General features: G+C 38.5%; 1 protein-coding gene across 2 annotated transcripts in view; it reads left to right on the forward strand.

Moving 5' to 3' along the window:
* The window catches only part of PLCB1 (phospholipase C beta 1), an 863926-nt gene that overhangs the window by 609319 nt on the left and 233844 nt on the right, over positions 1-20763 (forward strand). For both annotated transcript variants that reach the window (XM_018056908.1, XM_018056909.1), the window contains exons 8-9: positions 306-406; positions 1625-1791. In XM_018056908.1, the coding sequence (XP_017912397.1) occupies positions 306-406; positions 1625-1791 (268 nt within the window). The remainder of the gene's footprint in view (positions 1-305; positions 407-1624; positions 1792-20763) is intronic.

Raw genomic sequence — 20763 nt, forward strand, 5'->3', positions numbered from 1 at the left:
AACCTAAAAAAAAAATTGCTGAACAGATCATGTTTCACTAGGTCTAACTTACTTTAGAAATTGCCTTAACATCCCTTCAGAAGGAGAAAACTCTTAAGCTTACAATATAATGAGAAAACAGAAAATGAGCTTTTAATACCTCAAAAACTAGTGTCCCTATAATCCTAGCCCCATAGATGCTTTTTGAATGCTTACCCTGAGCTCTTAAAAGAAAAGAAAGAGGGAAGGAGGAAAGAGAGACAAAACAGGGAGGAAAGATAATGAGGAAAAAGACCATTTACTGACCCTCTTATTTTATTCCCCAGAATGATTCGATACCTCAAGAAGATTTCACTCCTGAAGTGTACAGAGTTTTCCTGAACAACCTTTGTCCTCGACCTGAAATTGATAACATCTTTTCTGAATTGTAAGAGAATACATTTTAACCCATTTGTTCCTGCTTACAGTGGTACTCAGTGGTACTCAGTGTGGCTGTAGCAAAGTGGTAGAGGGAGATGTCATAAATTCTTTGTACAATGAGTAACAGCAGTGTTTCTGCGTCATTTGTTGGAGACAATCACGCATTCCTACCTCTGAGGTTCAATCACTGCTTGTAATGAGTGAAATTTGCTGTGACTTATTGCAGGGTGTCATTGTCTTAATATTCTCGGGGTCTCTGCATAGTTTGAAGACTATGGCTAGAACTGAGTGGCATGTAGGCAAGAGTCTTTGCAGAGATAAACTCATGTTGTAGAAAGAATGCTGAACCGGGAACGGGTCATCATACTTCTCTGCATTGCATCAGTGAAATGAGAATTTCAGATCACTAAAACCACCCCCCGGCTGAATTTGCTTTTATATTAGAAATTATACAGACATTACTTTTTGTAAATGATTTTTTTTTAAGAAACAAATCAAAACACCAAGGCAAATATGGGGAAGTAGCAATTTAACCTTAATAGAGTGAAATCTACATGCTGACAGACCAATCCAAAATTGATAGGCTAAATAAAGATTTTTTTTCATATGGAAATCAAGCACAGTACTTTGCTGAGTTCATTGCCATCAGTTATTGATAGAACATCTGCAACATGTGTGCCACTGAACTTGTCTTTGGTTGTCAACAGGATTGAAATGGGAAGTTTGAATCATACGACACTGCAGAGTTATAGACTCTTGCTAAAGCATAATTTTAATGAAAAGGAGAATGTGCCCAATCATATTGGTTCTTTTTAGTAATGAGTAATAAATAAATCTTTAGGTTGATTAAGCAGAATATGAGAAATTGATGACTAAACCAGTTTAGCATCATAATCAAAACAGCAACCCATAACCTGTGTTCCCTTGAGAGTGCCGCACCTTCACACACAGAACGCATGCTCCCTACTGTGGTTTTCTTTTGTATCTGGTATAGTTCAAGGGCATTGGGATTTGGTGGCAGTCATTGCAAAGTGTTTGCATCCCACAGAGATACGGCGGTTGTGATGGAGCAACGCAATGTGTTTAGGGCAAGATAGGAATTCCAGTATAGCATGCTCTTGCCAGGTATGGCAGGCGATTATTTCTACAGCGCTGCTAAATGCAAATACATGCATGAGACTTGACAGAAAAACCTGCTAATTTCCTGGTGTTTAACTGTTTTTAGTGGTGCCAAAAGCAAACCATACCTTACAGTTGATCAGATGATGGATTTTATCAACCTCAAGCAGCGAGATCCCCGGCTAAATGAAATACTTTACCCACCTTTAAAGCAAGAGCAAGTCCAAGTGTTGATTGAGAAGTATGAACCTAACAACAGCCTCGCCAAAAAAGGTCAGTTCACTTTTTCCCACACCAGAATGAGGCTTGAGTTCTAACTGTGAGTGGGCCACTCTTCATAGTCACGGACATCAAGGGTCATTTAGGTTTTTGTTTTTTTTTCTAAGTTTGGTATGTGATGTTTATCTGGTGGCTCATTTGGTAAAGAATCTGTCTGCACTACAGGAGAGCTGGGTTTGATCCCTGGCTTGGGAAGATCCCCTAGAGAAGGAAATGGCAACCTGCTCCAGTATTCCTGCATGGGAAATTCCATGGACAGAGGAGCCTGGTAGACTACAGTCCATGGCGTCACAAAGAGTCAGCCACAACTGAGCAAAAAAGCCATCACCATCACTATGTGATGTTTGTGTTGTTGTTATGTATACATGTGTATGTAACATTATTTGGGGGACTTCCCAGTTGGTGCTCATGGTGAAGAACCCACCTGCCAATGCAGGAGACTTAAGAGATGCGGGTTCGATCCCTGGGCTGGGAAGATCCCCTGGAGGAAGGCATGGCAGCCAACTCCGGTATTTTTACCTGGAGAATCCCCTGGACAGAGGAACCCGGTGGGCAACAGTCTATGGGTTCGCAAAGAGTCAGACACAACTGAAGTGACTTAGCGTGCATGCAACATTGTTTTTTAAATGTCTAATCATTTGTTTTGTTTTAAATTTTGCTCATGACTGAATGCATCTTTCTTCAGAGAGGAAACTCACTATCTTAAAAATTACCCTTTTGGTTCTGTTTCTAGTTCTGTGACATGACCCACAGGTATTTCTAAATCACTAAAACTGAAGAGAATATTCAGTCCATTAGAACCTTATCTTATTCTCGCTTACACTATTGAATTTTTCCACTTGAAACAATATTTTAAACTTTGTCCTTTGGTGCTTAAAAAAATTAGTGTTTGTAAGGGGAAAAAACTGGTATCAGATAGATGAACTAAATTGCCTGAAAGTTATTGAGATATTTCTGTCTTTGATTCTGGAGAAAAGATTTGCAAAAATAAGATCGTGAAAATTCAGTTTCAAGGAGTTTCCAAGTGTATTACTATGTGGCCTCATTGTCTCTGAACTGGATCATCAGTTCTCCCTTTATCACTAGTGACCAAGTCTCATCTGGATTGAAATTCCTTCCCTGAGACAATTAGTATGTTATTACTGCTGTTACTGTAAATTTCCTAGGTATTTTCCAACTTGGACAATATTCCATAAGGAGCAAAGAAAATAAAGTGAAATTAAATAATTATTAAAGAGAAATAGATTGCCTATTAATATGCAAGTAATTCATAAGTAACAGTCAGCTCTGGCAAGCTTATGGTCATTAATAAGAATAGTTATCATAAAAGTGAATTAAAAAGTTATTTTAGCATATTGCATTTTTTCTGGAACTAGTCCTCTAAATGAGAAATGGAAGTATTCACTAATATCAAAGTAATATCTTATCATGAATTCTATTCTACATGTTATTAGTTGAGAATTTAGAGATGATTTACTTTAGTTTTTAGTTTTATTACTTTACATATTTTCATTCTAGTCTAAGTCTCTTTGTCAGGCACTTTGCCTTTGTTGTAGCATCATTCTTACCGTTGCTGACGTCGAAGGAAACGACTGACCCAACAGCACATGCTGGTGTTGCCAGGCCAGCCCTCCAGCCTCCTCAGATCTGATGCTCTTTCTTCCCTGATGCCATAGAGTTGGGAGTTCTCCCTATCATTAAAAAAGAGACGACTCGGAAATTTCTCATGGATAGCTTGACAGTTCCCTTCTGAAATCCAAACTTCACCAAAAATAACTAACAGTGTTTTAACAAGTCCAACAAGACTTCTAAAAACAACCCATGACACCAGGAAAACAAAAAGCTTTTGTGAAACCAATGAGGCACTTCAGAATCTAAACTGTGCCCTTTTTTCATCCCCTCACACCACATTGCTGATGGTCCATACTTCATCTAAGGTGTGACACCCCCATACGTGACTCAGACAAAGTAGAGGATACAAAGGAAAACATTCTGATAGGTTGTTGTAAAACTCTGTCATCCGGGAGAAACCAATTTTGATTCTAATGGAAATTAAGATTAGACTCTTGCAGATGCAAGAGTGTTTAGTCCTGTTTTACAGCCATACTAGATATAAATTCCATAATCATGCAGACATATATAGTTCAGGTATATTTAATCCAGCAACTCTGGGGACTTACCTGGTGGTCCAGTGGTTAAGACTCCATGCTTCCACTGCAGGGGGATTGTGTTCAAAGTCTGGTCAGGGAATTAAGATCTCACAAAACAAAACCAATAAATAAATAAATAAAATTTAAGAAATAAAATAGCAATTTAATTTATTTTTCTACAACTTTATTTTTTCTACACCTTAATATGGTAATTGATTGTGAGTCTCCATGTCAGCCTTGATGTGATTTTTTTTCCAAGTAGGAAAGGAGAATTTAATATATTAATAGAAGAGTCTTTTGATCTAAATGAAAATTTATGCTTTACAGAGTGGTAAGTAAACACACTTTTCTAAAATACAGACGATAAATTATTTTTCATTTCACAGTATTCATTTCTCAATCCCAAAACTTCAATAGGAAGATAAACTTGTAATGTCTCACACCAAGTCATTTTGTTTGCTGCTTTGGCTCTGTTTATGTGAACAACAAAGATTAGAGAAGATTGTTTTGCTTTTCTAGCAACTGTTGTAACATTGTCAAAAGGATAACAATTTTGAAATATGTGTCTGTAGTAATAAGAAATAGTTGGATTAGACCTCAATTTTTTAGTAACCAAGACTTTGAGAGATTTTTCCCAAACTTTTTCAAAGTTTTATTTGACTTTGCAGTTCATATTATTTGATGTTTGACTTTTAACATATTTTTAGGAACTCCTTTATATGTCCAACAAAGTACATTTTAATAAAGTATTTATTATATGGCTTCATTGATTGATATGCAAGGAAATTAGCTTTCATTTATTATGTGACTTTCAGAATATACATTATCATTTTGCAAAGAAGGAAACCAAGTCTTTGAGATCAAATGACTTACTTAAGATCTCATACCAAGATACTCTTCAGAAAAGCAGTTTTTAATTTTCAGTCAATGAGCTAATATCTTTTGTTAATTAATTAATTTTTTATTGATGGATGATTACTTCACAGAATTTTGCTGTTTTCTGTCAAACCTCAACATGAATCAGCCACAGTTATACATATATCTCTTCCCTTTTGAACCTCCCTCCCATCTCCTGCCTCATCCCACCCCTCTAGGTTAATACAGAGCCCCTGTTTGAGTTTCCTGAGCCATACAGCAAATTCCCATTGGCTGTATATTTTACATATGGTAATGTAAGTTTCCATTTTAATCAATAAACACCTAAGAGAATAAGTAGTGAAATTTAATATTATATTTTTTTCTGTTGTGCTTCACATTTTGCCTAGTTCTTCAAATGTGTTCAAGCATTAATTAAAATGACCCCCAAACTCAGTCTCATTAATCTGAAAAAATACACTTCCATATTTGTCTATATTTGATATAAAATGATGGGAGTAAGATACATGCACACTATTCAAGCATGCATGCTAAGGTGCTTCAGTCAGGTCCAGCTGTTCGTGACCCTATGGACTGCAGCCCATCAGGCTCCTCTGTCCATGGGATTCTCCAGGCAAGAATACTGGAGTGGGCTGCCATGCCCTCGTCCAGGGGATTTTTCCCACCCAGAGATCGAACCCGCATCTCCTGCGAATCTTGCATTGGCAGGTTGGTTCTTTACCACTAGCACCAACTGAGAATACACTTATACTCTCTGATATCAAGAAAGCATTCTAAAGTTAGGTGTGAAACAAATAGGCAACACACAAACTTGACATATGCTAATGTTTAGTATTATGTGCATTTTATATAATTTCAACATAGAGGGTAATTTTTATTTAAGTGAAAAATTTTAAATGTAGCTAAAAGCCTAATGGTTAAGACTGAGCATATGTAAGCTGACTGATGGCACAGCACCTGGAAGCATGAAATGAAAACCTGGAAGAGCTGACCATTGGTGATGCTCTGTGCTGCTATCATCAGTGTGTTATCCACATTCCACGCTGGAGTTTTGGTCTCTGTGGATATGCACTGGTTATAAATAATTGGAAGGTTTCTGTGCTGTCTAAGGCCAAACGTTCATGTGTTTGGGTTGCACAGAGTTGGAATCTTGTTGCAGAAGCTACTGTTCTCAAGGGAGTTAGATTAATTTCTACAATTTAAAATCACCCACTAAAAAATTCATGCGACTCCAAGTCAGCAAATGTTTCTTCCTTACCATGTTGTTTGTACTTAAGGCCTAACTATGCTTAACATAGGGCTACACAATGACCCCTGCCTCTAGTGAACGGTCATGAATGTAAGTTTGAAGACTAATGTTTCTTAAACTGTTAATTTTTTTTATCACTTCAATTCTTTAAAAGGAAGGCAGTGAGTAAAATTCATATGAACAGACCTCTAGATTCAGCAGTTATGTCTGTGAAAGAAGACCAAATACTGTTTAAGCTGCCAAACCAAAAGAAAACAGTTTAATTTGCTCATAATTTTATTCTTCTGTGAAAAACAGTTGTTTGTAAGTATTTGTTAAGCAATTGAATTAATATAGTAGATTATAATATTAGCAAATGTTTCAAAGTAATTTTCTTTTTTAACATGTTCTTTCCCTTAAATTTTTACCAGGTGTGGCATATGAAAGCTTCCCTGCTTTGTTGCAATTAAATTATTAATATACTCTGAGTTAATAGCTTAATAGGTGAACTCAAAATGAATAATAGCAGAGCTATTTTGTTTTAAACCAAGCAAATAGAAGTTCAGATATAGAAAGCATTTTTGTTCCAAATCCACCTACACTTAGAAAAAACCTCATTGTATTTTCCATATCATTTTAAGAAACTCCTGCAAGTGAACTATATTGTGTCATTATTATCAGCAGCAAGAAGCACTCAGAGTGTGCTAGATTGGGCACTGCGTTTGGGAGTCTTGCTGACTGCAGTATTAGGTGGAACTCCTTTAGCTGAAAAATGACAAAGTTAACTGAAACTGAAGCACAGAAAGAAATTAGTGCATATAAACATATATGCTTATAATTAGTGCATAAAGGCGAAAAGCAAGTGTGTTAATGACTTGCAGCATAACTATATCCAGGGACTCAAATGATGTCCTCAAGACCCATCTTTCATCTCCCAGTGACGTTCTCTGTACTGACTATAATTCTTGAGCAGACTCCCCTGGCAAGATAGCCACCAGCAGCTCCAGGCCCACCAGTCTCAGTATGTAGAAACTCCTCTTATGCATAGTTCCATCAAAATCCCAGAAACCAGAGCATGGCTTAACAGCCACCCAGGACCACTCCTGAACTAGGACCCCTGGGGGATGGAGTATACCAATTGGACAAACACTGGTCACATGACTCCCCCTAGAGCCAGTAAAGAGTCAGATACCTGAACTACTTGGACTGAGAGTGGGAGAGAGGTGGTTCCCTGAAATTCAGCCTGAGTGTGCTACCTGGAAAAAAGACTACTCACCAGGCAGATAAAACAGCTGGTCTCACTAAAACTGGGCAGAAATCAACAACTTATCATCACTGTTTATCCACCTATTATGATACCTTAAGAAGCCATTAAAACCTTTGACCATTTCCACCCCCTAGTTTGCTCATCTTTGAAAATATTCTGAGAGATTTACTGGAAGAATTAAAAAAGTTGCTAATGATAAGAAGGTTGCATATCTTAACTGTTGCCCATTGAATTCTTGTTGGTCTGAACTAATGAAAAAATAAGAATTAGTATTTATGCCAAATAATTTCAACCCATTTATGGGTCTGAAAGTGAGATTCAGTGCACTGGGCAAGACTTTCCAGAATGCTGCTGTGTCTTGGCTAATAGGCTTATTTAACATTGCAATTAATAATAAATTAGACTCATTTGATGATGAAACCTGAAAAAATATGGCAAGTCATTTCTGTGCAGAAATGTTCATTTCTGACTCAATAAATATTTTATCTATATTTTTATTAAAGTTAAATTATAATTATAAAGTATAAGGATTTATACTGGAATCTTACTATTTACTTTATCACTTAATTTTCCTGCTAGAATTTTAAAAATCATTATTTTCTCAGCACCATTTCTCTTTACTAGGTAGAAGTTATCAAAATGATGATTATTTTTATAAATGTGGATTATTTATCCTCAAGAAGTAAAACATGCCATAATTTAAAAAAGAAGCTGGTGTTGTGTTATGGTTAAGCCAGTTAAGTGACTTTGACTTGCCTTGTTGAACTTCAGGTTCCTCATCTATAAAATGGGATGATACCAACACTAGTAAACATCAGTGCTCATCCCATATCCCTTGGCATTCACGGTTCCAATTTAGTCCACAGCATCTTCTGCAACTCTCCAGGTCTTTCTCTCAGCCCAACTACAGCCAGCCTCCAAGTGTCCAGGACTTCATGTCCCCAGGAGTAAGTTTCCCCCAGGAAGTAGTACCTCTCTTCCTCGCCCACTGTGTGGGACAGTTGAATAAGTATTCTCCGTATCCTCCAAAGCTCTCAAGTAGGTTTGAAACCCAGTTACCAACAACTGTAACCTACTTTATAACATTCCCTTTATTAGCTGCCTTTTCTTCCCTTCTCGTTTCTCCACTCCCCTAACTGTTAGTTCCTAGGTTACCTGCCACTATTGCACTCAAATTCTTATCTCAAAGCCTACTTTTAGAAGAACCTAAACTAAGGCAAACACTTTCCTCCAAATGGCCTTAACAGAATCTAAAGTGAAAGATGGGTAAGGTCAGTGTAGCTGAACACTGAGAGGAAAAATAAATAAATAAAGGCTGCGCTCATGGCTCATCCTTTCTCACCTGTCACTAAGGTCTTAGCTGTTATCACTCCTGAAGTCCTGGCTGGAAGCCTCAAAATTACAGGATCTCTTGTCTACAAGCAACTTATCCTTTTAGCCCCATCTCACAGGTGGTAGAAGAGGCAGCTAAGGAAGTAACAATGTTGAGAGTAGAACTGTATTTTCTGTGTCCCAGTGCAGACTTCTCTGCACTATTCTGGATTCCACGTGGAGCCCTCTGTTAGGACTTGCTCAGAAAAGGCAGTGTCATCTGTTTAGAAGTTAGTAATTTGCATCCGTAGCAGTAGTTCTCAGATCGCCATTGACACAGCATACTTTTATTTGTGTCTGTTTCTTCTAATAATGGCTCACTCATTGGTCAATGTGTAAAAACACCCTTCAGTTTTTCCAACCAGTAGAAGGAAGCACTGTTTGGTTGAATTGGGGATCATGCATTGCTACTGAAGACAGCTGCCCTACTCTTGTTTCCTCTTCTGCTCCATATCTTCCTCGGAAGGCACTTCTGCCAAACCCCAGGAGATTCAAGATGCTCAGTTTAAAACCATTCATCTGGAGGAGATATTGACTGGCCTATTGATCTGTCTCACCATTAAGGTGGCATTCACTTAAATATTTTTATATGGATGATCTGTGCAGCACTACAAGAAATAAAAGAGCAGAAATCAACTCAAATAAGATAGTTTTTCTTCCCAAAAGACAAAGACAGATAAAAACTGTGTGACAAAGCCAGTTCTTTTCATGCCTTAATTAAGTTCCTATGCTGAGAAAGCTGCTGAAAAGCCACTCTAGTATTTTACTGATTATGATCCCCTTTAAATCCCACCTATTGACTTTCTAGCCTCTGTGGAAGGTCATAGAAGAATGACATTAGCTTCTGTGAGTATTCCAAGCTCCTCTTAACTCTGTGTTTCATCTGTTCATAGACTTCTCTGAAATATTTGAGATTGGCAGAAATGAAAAAAATGTTTTTTTTTTCTAGAGAGCCATTATGAGTCCATTGTTTGTTGGTTCACTTGGTAACTTCCTTGGATTTCCTTTTCTGATTGCATTTCCTTGTTTCCCAGGAGGCAGGAAGTGGGCTTGAGGAAGGCAAATGCCTGGTCCAGGAGTCCTGGTCTTTTTCTCTCAGTAACCTCAGTGTCTGCTAAGAATCACAACTCTAGCCAGAAAGCCACAACTGGGTTCATTCACAGCTGAAATGGCCTCTGTTCAGAAAACAACCAGTCTGGTTGTTTATATGATAAAAGACAAAAACAAATGCAAGTTTTAAAAGGTGGGGAAGGGAATTGGTAGTGTATTCCACCCCAGTCTGCCAAGTCTTTTTAAAAACCTCTTTCCCTCATCAGATTATGCCTTCCCAAGATATGTTGCCATTGCATGTGAGAACTATTGGGACAAAGCAGATAATGGCTGTTTTCCTCTAGATCTCTAGCGCTCCCATCTCAAAAAAGCATTAGCAGTCAGTATTACATCTTTTCCCTTCTCAGCAGGGGTAGGGATGGAGGCCAATGACTCAGTTAGAAGAAACAGCTTAGCAGTCGCACTGTGCTGTAGAAAGGCCTTGAAGCCACAGGCACTTGGCTCCAAAGTGTGCCAGAGCTGGGTTTGGCTGATAGTTGATTTTATACCAAATAAGTGGGAAGGAAATTGAATGCAAAGGGAATCAACTCCATGGAAAATATATGATGACCACAAGGAAGCCAGATGAAGTGAGCTGTGTGCTGTCTACCCTAATGCTTCACAAACAAGCTGAAATATATGCCATGGCAAAGGGTGAATTAATGTCAGAAAGCTGAGACTGACCAATAATTTCATTCATTCATTGGAGAGATGGTAGGAGGCCTGTCTCTCTGAACAAGTGCCATCTGTAGGACTCCAGTTACAGAAGCAAAATGACCTGCAGAGTGGGGATAGCACAATTTTAAGAAGACAAATGAGGATGTTTGTAAAAAATCAAACTCCTCACCTAACACTCTACCTTAAATGTAGAAAAGGACCCTAAAATGCTTGTTATTCATGTTGCTACTTCTCTTTGTTTAGATTCTTCCAGAAGCTGACTCTGGGAAAAGAATCGAAAGAGTTTATTTGAGATGTGATCCCAGATAGCACAAATAGAGTAATATAGGAAGTGAGAATGAAGAGAGTAGGCAGCCATTAATAATGCATCATCATCTCAGTCCTGGGCAAAACCAATGTCCATCTTAACCAAGGAACATGACTTCCTGGTGGAGGATCTAGAACATTTTGGTTTCCTTTGTGTTATTGTCAGTGGGCTTCCCTGGTGGCTCAGATGGTAAAAATTTGCCTGCAATGCAGGAGACCCAGGCTCGACCCCTGAGTCAGGAAGATCCCCTGGAGATGGGAACAGCTACCCACTCCAGTATTCTTGCCTGAAGAATCCCGTGGACGGAGGAGCACGGCAGGCTACAGTCCATGGGGTTGCAAAGAGTTGAACATGACTGAGATTCATTGTGAAGGGTCTCCTCTGATAGAGCAATGTGACGGTGCACTAATAAAATGTGATAGACTACCCTCTGTGTACCTCTAGCTTTAAATGATCAATCAGCCCTTATATAAATTTAGTGGAAAAAAAAAAAAAACCACTCCAAACCCATCTTTAAGAATGTGGAGTTTTAATCTGGATTTTGTTCTTATCTAATCATGTCAACTTAAAAGAACTGTTTAATCTCACTCAGTCAAAATTTATCTGTCCTGTTAAATAATAAAATGCTGTCTTACCTACCAAGTAGAACAGTGAGATGAAAAGAAATTGCAGATGTAAGAATACTTTGAAAAAGGGAAAGTGCTAATTCAAAGTGAGGTGTTATTTATTATTAAGAACTTTCATACAAACCACATTAATAAGTTCAACTGAATGCAAGTAGAACTACATACGGGGGCACAGAAGCCATGAGAGCTGGGTCATGAGGTTGACCTGCAGAACACATATCCGTTTAATGGATATTATCATTGGTATCTTGGGCTTATATTTTTATATTGTTATGGTTATAGAGAGAAGGAAATGACAACCTGCTCCAGTATTCTTGCCTGGAGAATCCCATGGACAGGGGAGCCTAGTGGGCTACAGTCCATGGGGTCAGAAGAGTCGGACATGACTGAGCGACTAGAGACAGAGAGAGAGAGCAGTTTTTGCCATCAAGATAGATTAAGAATGCATGACACTTTCCAACCTAAGATAAAATAATAATGTGTGAGGACATTCATAGAGTATAGTAACTCCAGGAATGGAAAGAAATGGGTAAAATAGACAAAGAAGCCAGCAAAGTTCACGTACTACCTAAAAACACAGCTAGTTGGCAAACAGAAAAGTTTGTGCCTGAGTAAAGATAATTAAACAGGGAGCATTTAATAGATTATTTCTGAAATCAGGCAAATAAATTTTGGTGAGCCCTGGGATATTGAACCATCTGCACTTATTTCCTCCTAGCTGGTCTAGCAGAACACACATCACAGTCACAGCACTGAGAACCAATATGAGCCAAGGAAATTAATTCTGAGGGCTCTGCTTGGAAATGGTTTTAGGAGGTGCTAAGCCGTTGGACCAGTAACTTTCCAACATGCTCTGGTATCATTACAGTAAGAGCAGGGGTTGAATGATGATGAATGGATTTTCAACTCCCTAATCCCAGTGACATCCAAACATGTGAGTGCCAGATCCTGCCCAATTGGCATTTGACTCAAAAAAGTGAGGCTGGTGGCCACGCTAGCTGGCAGACATATTGTCCAGTTTGCCCAGCTCAACTGTGTGATAATGCTGTGAGGATTCTTAGGCCATCTGTCTTCCAAAGCATAATTTGTAGAGATTTCTCTGTGCTTCCAGCCTTGAAAGATATTTGCAAGCATTTGGCTATTCCTTTTAAAAAGGTTACCTGCATATTTTTTTTCAAAACCCACAAAGCAATATCACAGCCTCTGTTTAGCACTTCTGCTGTCCTTACCTTGGCACAACATGTTTTTTTTGTGTTTTATTTTTCTTTCTAAGAGTTAGACTCGTGAGTGGGAGAATAAAAATGCTAGCGGTTGCCTCTAAGTTACTTGCAGAGAATAGAATGTAAATTAAGTCTGGAAAAGAATTTTAGACCTTGATAGACAAAGCCAAATCAAAGAGCTAATCCTTCCTTATGCCTCTGCCAGATGGGTCATTTGTCCTGCCTGAGCCCAGCTTCTTTTAACAGAAAGATTAAAGTCACACGTTTTGGAGAGATAAGTAAATCACAGGAAAAAATGCTTCCTTGGTCACATTTGGAGCTATTTTTAGGACTAATCTGTGGTGCCCAGATTGAAGCCAACTGCTACAGAGGCAGGGTTCTCTCCTTTTCATCATCCTTGTTTCTCATCCAGGCCAGTGCTGGGAAAGTTATGGAGATTAAGCATCGTCAGTCACACTCATTACCATCTGCCTTTTTGTTGCCCTGGCACTGCCTCCAGCACTCACATTGAGTACCCCTGTGACCTTAGACAAGTTGCTAACCTCTCGAAGCCTCAGTTTGCCCAACTGAAAATGGGAATTAAAAAGTACCTTTCTTATAGGATTTCTGTGCCTGGCACATGATCACTACCCAGGTAATGCTAGCCCTTCCTGTTGGGATGATGATGATGGTGATGATTTTTTGATGCCTTTTCCCAGTACTAGAGTATGTGCTCTACAGCAGGATAGCATAGTAGTTAAAGGCATGGAACACAAAACCTGGCTTTGCATTCAAATCCCATTTTATTCACTTGTAAGCCACGTGACCTTGAGCAAGCTACTTGCCTGGAGTTTCTCATTCATAAAATAAGCATGAAAATAGTACCCACTTCATAGAGTTACTGTGAGGATGGAATGAATATTTGCTTATAGTAAACAGTATATGGGGTTCCCTGGTAGCTCAGACTGTAAAGAATCTTCTGGAAATGCAGGAGACCTGGGTTCAGTCCCTGGGTCAGAAAAATCCCCTGGAGAAGGGAATGGCAATCCACTCCAGTATTCTTGCCTGGAGAATTCCATGGACAGAGGAGCCTAGCAAGCTACAAATCCATGGTGTCACAAAGAGCTGCACACGACTAAGCGACAAAGCACACAAACAGTATATAAAGATTTGTTAAGTAATATACAAGAGATAGACTAAATTCACTAAACTCTTCAAAAGCTGGTTCTCTTTTTCTTTACCATCTTGCTTGCATATATATAGTACATTTCCTTTTAAGTCAGAATACATTCTTTTTTTTTAGTGTTTTTATTTATTTTTTTAACGCAGACCGCCATATCGTCTTTTTTTAGCCCTTCACAGCATTATCATTGTTTTTTACTTTAGCACTGTGCCACTGTTCCCTTATGTCTGCTTTCAGGATGAACTCAGCAGCAGTCCCATGTTGCTACCTTGATGCCATGATGAGGTCATTTCCAAGGTAACCATCCCAGTAAAACACATACACTGAACAGGAAAGAGCCTGACCAGGAACTTTCAAAACAAGGCACCTTAGTAATGAATCCTGAATTCTGTTTAGAGATTAGCTTACAACCATTCCCTGCTGTCCTTTTCCCTCCTGGTCAGAGAGCCCATGTAAAGTATCATGAGTGAGTCTGGTGCTACAGACTTGCCATCAGCCTCCTCATCATTTCAAGGAGGACCATCAGCTTTTGTTATCTAACATCACTGAAAGTCACTTTTATAAGCTTCTGGGTAGAAGACAAGGGCCTATGGATTTTTTCAAATAAACTTCTTGTGAATTTCAAAAGAAATTCTAGCAATCCTGATCAAAGAAGTTAGGAGGAGAAAGTATTAATAGAGCAGCTAACTATGGCAGTGTCAGGCAGGACAATCAACTCTTTTATTGTTTGAAGACTGACTTACTCTATTGTGAATTATTTTAGTCCCCTGCTTCTATTTTCATGGTTTTAGACTTTTAATGCTGTCTGATTAGTGCTTCCCTCAGGGGCTAGGCAGAGGGAAAGAATAAAGATAAAACTTTCCCTGTGGTCCAGTGGTTAAGACTCCATGCTTCCAGTACAGGGGGTGCAGGTTAAGTCTCTGCTCTGGGAACTAGGTCACCGCCTTGCCAAAGGGCCAAAAAATAAAATACAACTCTTCTGCTTTTCCAGCTGCTGGGGAATATGAGGGCCTGGAAATTTCTGGAGCATCTCTGGGGAAAGGAGTCATAAGCTTCTTTCTTCAGGACTTGGGATGTCCCCTAGACTTGGGGACAAGGAACCCAATAGAATATCCTCAGAACCAAATAGAAAAGATATTCTTTAGTTTCCCTTCTCCTCTGTCCCTCCATTCCCTGAGACAAAGTTTTAATGCTTTGTTGCCATCTGTATTGGAGAATGGTAAGAGGGTCTTAGAAGAAAGGAAATATCTCACCTGTTAAATACTCCCACCTGATAAGTACCTGGGAGCTCAGGCTGCCTTTGTGACTGACCTCCTACCTGGGAAAAGATACAGCATGGAAAATATGGCTGACAAATTATCCATACAATGCCATCTGTGGTGATAGGAATCACTGCATACTTTTCACCAAAAATAGATGAATTAAAGAAAACCAAGGAGATTCATCATGAACCCCTGGCTAGGTAAAGCAGGTCTGTGACAGAAAGCCTTCAGTTTTTCTCATTTTATTTCTTTTTGCCTAAAAATAGTAGGATTAAAGAACAAAGCATATGAAATCTAACTTTTTAAACTTCATTAGCAAAAATTTGCAGTCTGGTGTAGTAGAAAAATCATGAAACAGGATAAATAGAATGGTCCAGACATATTCATATAATTAAATTCTCTCTTAAAACTACATGAAAATTGCATTTAAAGAGATATTTTAAGGCATAATTGAGCAAGGGTGGAAATAATAATAGGATGAGAGACAATAACCTCATAATTTTGGCAGCTACATATAGGTTTCTAGCTATATCGTATCTGAGAAAACTGATCATAGGTTACTGTGTGAGACTTTGGGGACCAACCTAAGTTATTCTGTGAAACCTTAAAAATCTCAGAAATTGATCATGTTAATTTCCTCTGAATTCAGTTTAGAGCCGCAGTCTAAAATAAGGAGTATCTGTTGAAAGCTATTTAAGGAATAATCAGAACTCCCTGAACTTGCCTGAAAAATTCCGTGGACAGAGGAACCTGGCAGGCTATGGTCCATGGGGCCTCAAAGAGTCAAATAAAACTGAGCGACAAAGCATGTGCACGTGTGTGCATGCGCACACACACACACACACACACAGAATTCCCACCCAGAAGGAAACTAAAGGTTCACTTATTGGAGACAAGAAAACAGAGGGTCTGGGGAAGAACCCCAGGTGAAAGCAGAGCTACCTATCATTTGAAAGCAAAGCAATATAAGGATCATAAACATACTGGCTACCTCTTCCCACATTTGGCTCTGGAAGGCTGGCCTCCAGGGTTTTATTCTCCCTGCAAATAATTAGACAGATTTCTCAGGACTTGATCAGCTCAAGGTATTGACATTATGGGTTACTCCAAAGAGACAAAGACTGATGATCCCTCTACAATAATGCCTTATTAGCTCTCATACTTTTAACATTCACTTTCAGATATATTGATGATTTAAAAATTCCAATTTACTTAATAGTCCACCGATTTGAAATATGAATAGACAATTAAAATCACTAGATATATAAGGAAAACTTCCTTAAATAGTAGAAATAAGTAGGAAAAAAACTACCTTGGGGAAAACAATGAATATGTAGTGAGAAGAAAACTTCAAATATACATATATCATTAATATCCTTAGAATGATAATAGAATATATTAAGCCATTGGGGGGAAAAATGCTATTTTTAAAGGAAATGTCAGAGAACATAAACTGACTTTTGGATATTAAATAGAGGGTAACAGAAACAAAGCATTCAAAGAATTGGAAATAAAGTTGTGGAAAGCTCCTAGAGAGTAAGACAAGGAAATAAAAAAAACTTGGAGGGATATGTATAAAAATGTAAAATTTGATCAAATATTCCAGAAGAGAGAGATCAGAAATAAGTACAGAGATAATTTATAAAATGTTCCAAATAGGAAAATAGCTTTCCAACTCCAAAGGCTCCAAGAATATCCAGCACAGGGGATAAACCGATAGCAAAGCACATCAATGTGAGTTTTAAGAAACTGGGACTGAATAAGATATTTGAAATTTCCAAACAGACAAAATAAACAAATAAGAAAACAGGAAAGTGAAAATGAAGTCACTCAGTCATGTCCTACTCTTTGCCACCCCATGGACTATAGTCCACCAGGCTCCTCCATCCATGGGATTCTCCAGGCAAGAATACTGGAGTGGGTTGCCATTTCCTTCTCCAGGGAATCTTCCCAACTCAGGAATCGAACCCAGGTCTCCCGCATTGCAGGCAGATGCTTTAACCTCTGAGCCACCAGGGAAGCCCCAAGAAAACAGGGCATATATATTTTCAGGATGATTGATCAATAAGTCTTTAAATCTCTTAATAGCCATACTAGAAGTTAAAAGACAATGAAGCAAATTTTCTGTCAAAAATCTAAAAGAAAATTTTCTCCAACCTACAATATTATACCCAACTAAACCATCAGTAAAGGATGCAAAAGTCATGAAGTGATTTTTAAGGCATCCAAGGCTCAAAAAATTTAAAAGCCAGGAACCCTTTCTCAGGAAGCTACTGACAAATGTGCTCACACTAAAATGAAAAAACTAACTATGAAGGAGGAGGACATGGTCTAGAAGAAATGAAAGAGATTCAACAAAGAATAGAAGTGGGAAAAAAGTGACTGAAAATGAAACTGAGAGAACACTTATTGTGTTTGAACAAATTGCAAAGAGGTTTAGATAACTATGTCTTCTTGATGTAGAGACTTAAGCTGAAATATCTTTTCTTAGATGCCTGGAACAGGAAGTCAAGCTTGAAAGTTCTGTGGGAAGTAGGTTTCTAGGGGTTAATATATAATGAGTGTCAGAACTTGAGAAAATAAGAAAAGAAGTCCACAAAGCTCTTTAGATTGTTCCATTCTGTTCTCCAGAGCTCCCTTTTCTGGACACAGATCTTCCTATTCTTAATTGTTCCCAAGGTCCACAGGATGCTTCCAGGTTTAAAGAAGGCAATTGAATAGCTTGTTCCCCAGTATATAAACATGAAATGCATCCAGCTGAATGTCTTAGATTTACTGTAAGATATAGAAGCTTCTCTGGTGGTCCAGTGGTTAATAATTTGCCTTCCAGTCCAGAGGACATGGGTTCAATCCCTGGTCCAGAAACTAGGATCCCACATACCATGGCTCAACTGAGTTCATGTGCCACAACGATTGAGCCAGCACTTTAGAGCCTGCAAGTCACAACTACTGAGCCCACGCACTACACCTATGGAAGCCCATGGCCTAGAGCCTGCTCTCTGCAATGAGAAGCCACTCCCATAAAAAAAGCCCTGCAGCTAGAGAATAGCAGTGCTTGCTGAAACTAGAGAAAGCCCTAGAGCAGCAACAAGGAGCCTGTGCACCACAACGAAGGCCCAGCAGAGCCAAAAAAAAAAAAAACCAAACACTTTTTTTAATTAAAAAATAAATAAATAAAAGCATCCCTGGAAGGTCTCCTTTAGTCACAACAGAATTTTAAATTTCCGTCTTCCTGACATGTTCAGGAAGACACCAGTGGAGCCTCAGTCACTATCTACAAGGGGACAGAGAGAGGTCAAAGGAGGCAGAGGTCCAGTTCCTGGCCATGGCATTTGACATTCCAAAGCCACCTGACATTTGCCAGTTTCTTTGCAGTAAAGATATTGCTGAGAAATGACAGGTTGTATAAATGGCCATTAGGGACCATCATTTTGTCATTCCACTTTCCTCTCATATCCCTTTATAAGATGGTTCCTCCCCATTGAAATCAGATCTTTTCACTTTTGATCACCAGCCTTTTTTCTCAATATACGTGAGAACGTCTTTTGAACCAAAAAGCTTTGTAGAGCATTGTTTCTACATTCTGTGAGAGACATATTTTTCCTACTTTGTTCTAAGAAGTTCAAATAATGTATATGCTTATAAAGGTCTTTAGGTGCCATTATAAGAGTGATATGTCCACTTGGAAGCATGTCAACCTCTTATTAAGAAAATATGTAAAGCGCTTTATTTTTAGCCTTTGCCAGCTGGCATTATCCTTCTGAACTTCTTTTCCTGTTGATTTTAATCCAGAAAATCATCACATTGCTTTTAATTTTGATGTTTCATAATCTCATTCTAATACATGACATTATGTTTTATCTGGTAATTATCACTAATATATTTAACCACTTGAATTCATAGAATTTTAGAACTGAAAGAAACATACGAGCCCATCTAGTTTTCTCTCCTGTAGTTGAAGCATTTGTCACTGATCAGTTACCGCTGGCAGGAAAGGAAGCCACATATCTTGTTCTGTTACTAATTTTGACAAATTTGTTTAGAAAAGCACTGTTTTCCCCATCTTAATTCACAAGGCTTTTCTTTTTTCTGCGTGCCTCAGTGGACCTGAAAGAAAAAATCGTAAACAGCTTTGCAAAAACTGTAAGACATTGGTGGAAAAGTACTGGTGCATTTAAGTCAACGGCAACAGCAATATTCCAGCTGTTAGTTACATGGAACGAAAGAATATCCTCTAAGGGTGTGTTTTCTTCTGAAAGCCTTTACTAGTCAGAACTTTATTTTTAGGCTAATTCATTATGCCAAACACATCTACATTTTTGCAAATGAACTTTTGACCCCTTTAGCTGATGCCTTGTAACTTACAAACCTCCAACTCCCTATCTTTACTTTTTCATTGGCTTTTCTTGATTTCAACATATCCCTGTCTAATTATTTGACACATTAAAAGTCTTGCATATTTGCTCTCTTAGTTAGCAAGACAAAGCGTTGGGGTTGAAAAGTTACTCCCAGGTGTCTGCCTACTTGCAGTCTGCAATCATATTCTGAACTGTCCTCCAAACTAACATGTCCTTATTCAGTGAAGGCAAATTCCTTCACTGAGGCTGTTGCTGCTGCTGCTAAGTTGCTTCAGTCGTGTCCGACTCTGTGCGACCTCATTGACGGCAGCCCACCAGGCTTCCCCATCCCTGGAATTCTCCAGGCAAGAACACTGGAGTGGGTTGCCATTTCCTTCACCAATGCATGAAAGTGAAAGTGAAGTCATTCAGTCATGTCCGACTCTTAGTGACCCCATGGACTGCAGCCTACCAGGCTCCTCCGTCCATGGGATTTTCCAGGCAAGAGTACTGGAGTGGGGTGCCATTGCCTTCTCTGAATTCCTTCACTGGGGATTTTTAAATTATTTGATATAATTAATTGTAAATAATCCTTACAAACACTGACTCACTTAACTCTGTTTTTTACTGATGTCAGTCTATACTAAAAATTATGTTAAAATCTTTGATTTCCAGGAAACAATAAAGGTAGAGTAGCTAACACAAAGGATTCATTTAATTAACCTGTAGAACTTTAACCAAGTTTATATTAAATTTAGCAATATTTTTATGTTTGTTTTTGGTGTTGTTTGTTTGTTTGAGGGGGGTGCTGCCATACATATATGTATGTGTCAATATTTCATAGCCTCTTTTGAAATGGATTAATCATGTTTCTGATTTCCTCATTAATGAACTAAATAAAATTTTCACACGTGTTCTTTGGCATGTTTCAGAGCACAAATTGACCATAATGTTAATATACTCACTTGGGCATAACTTTTCTATCCTGTACCCATTACTGTCATAAAAAGTAATCACAAGCATGGTTCAGAATCTTTCTCAACATAAGGTACTAGAGGCAATACATAGAAATTGAAGCTAAAAATTTAAAATTAACTTATTACCTGTACCATATTGGCATACAGTTTGTTTTAATTCCTTTTACAAGTTGCTGATCAGATCAAAGAATGTTTATTCTCAAGATATCAGACACAAACACAGCCTCAGGGTCCACTGCAGCACCATAAAAAGTAATATTTCTGGCCACACCATATTTGCATGCCTTTAGAAGAAGTGTACACTTGTGAATTTTCCTTGGGGCACACTTTATTCAGGGAGTCATATTACTTTCCTTCGTTGGCCCCAAAGACACCTGCACTTACTGTGTGCTTTGAGGAATAGCAGTAGAGATTGG

This window comes from Capra hircus, chromosome 13 (genome assembly GCF_001704415.2).
Source record: "Capra hircus breed San Clemente chromosome 13, ASM170441v1, whole genome shotgun sequence".
Classification (NCBI taxonomy): Eukaryota; Metazoa; Chordata; class Mammalia; order Artiodactyla; family Bovidae; genus Capra; species Capra hircus.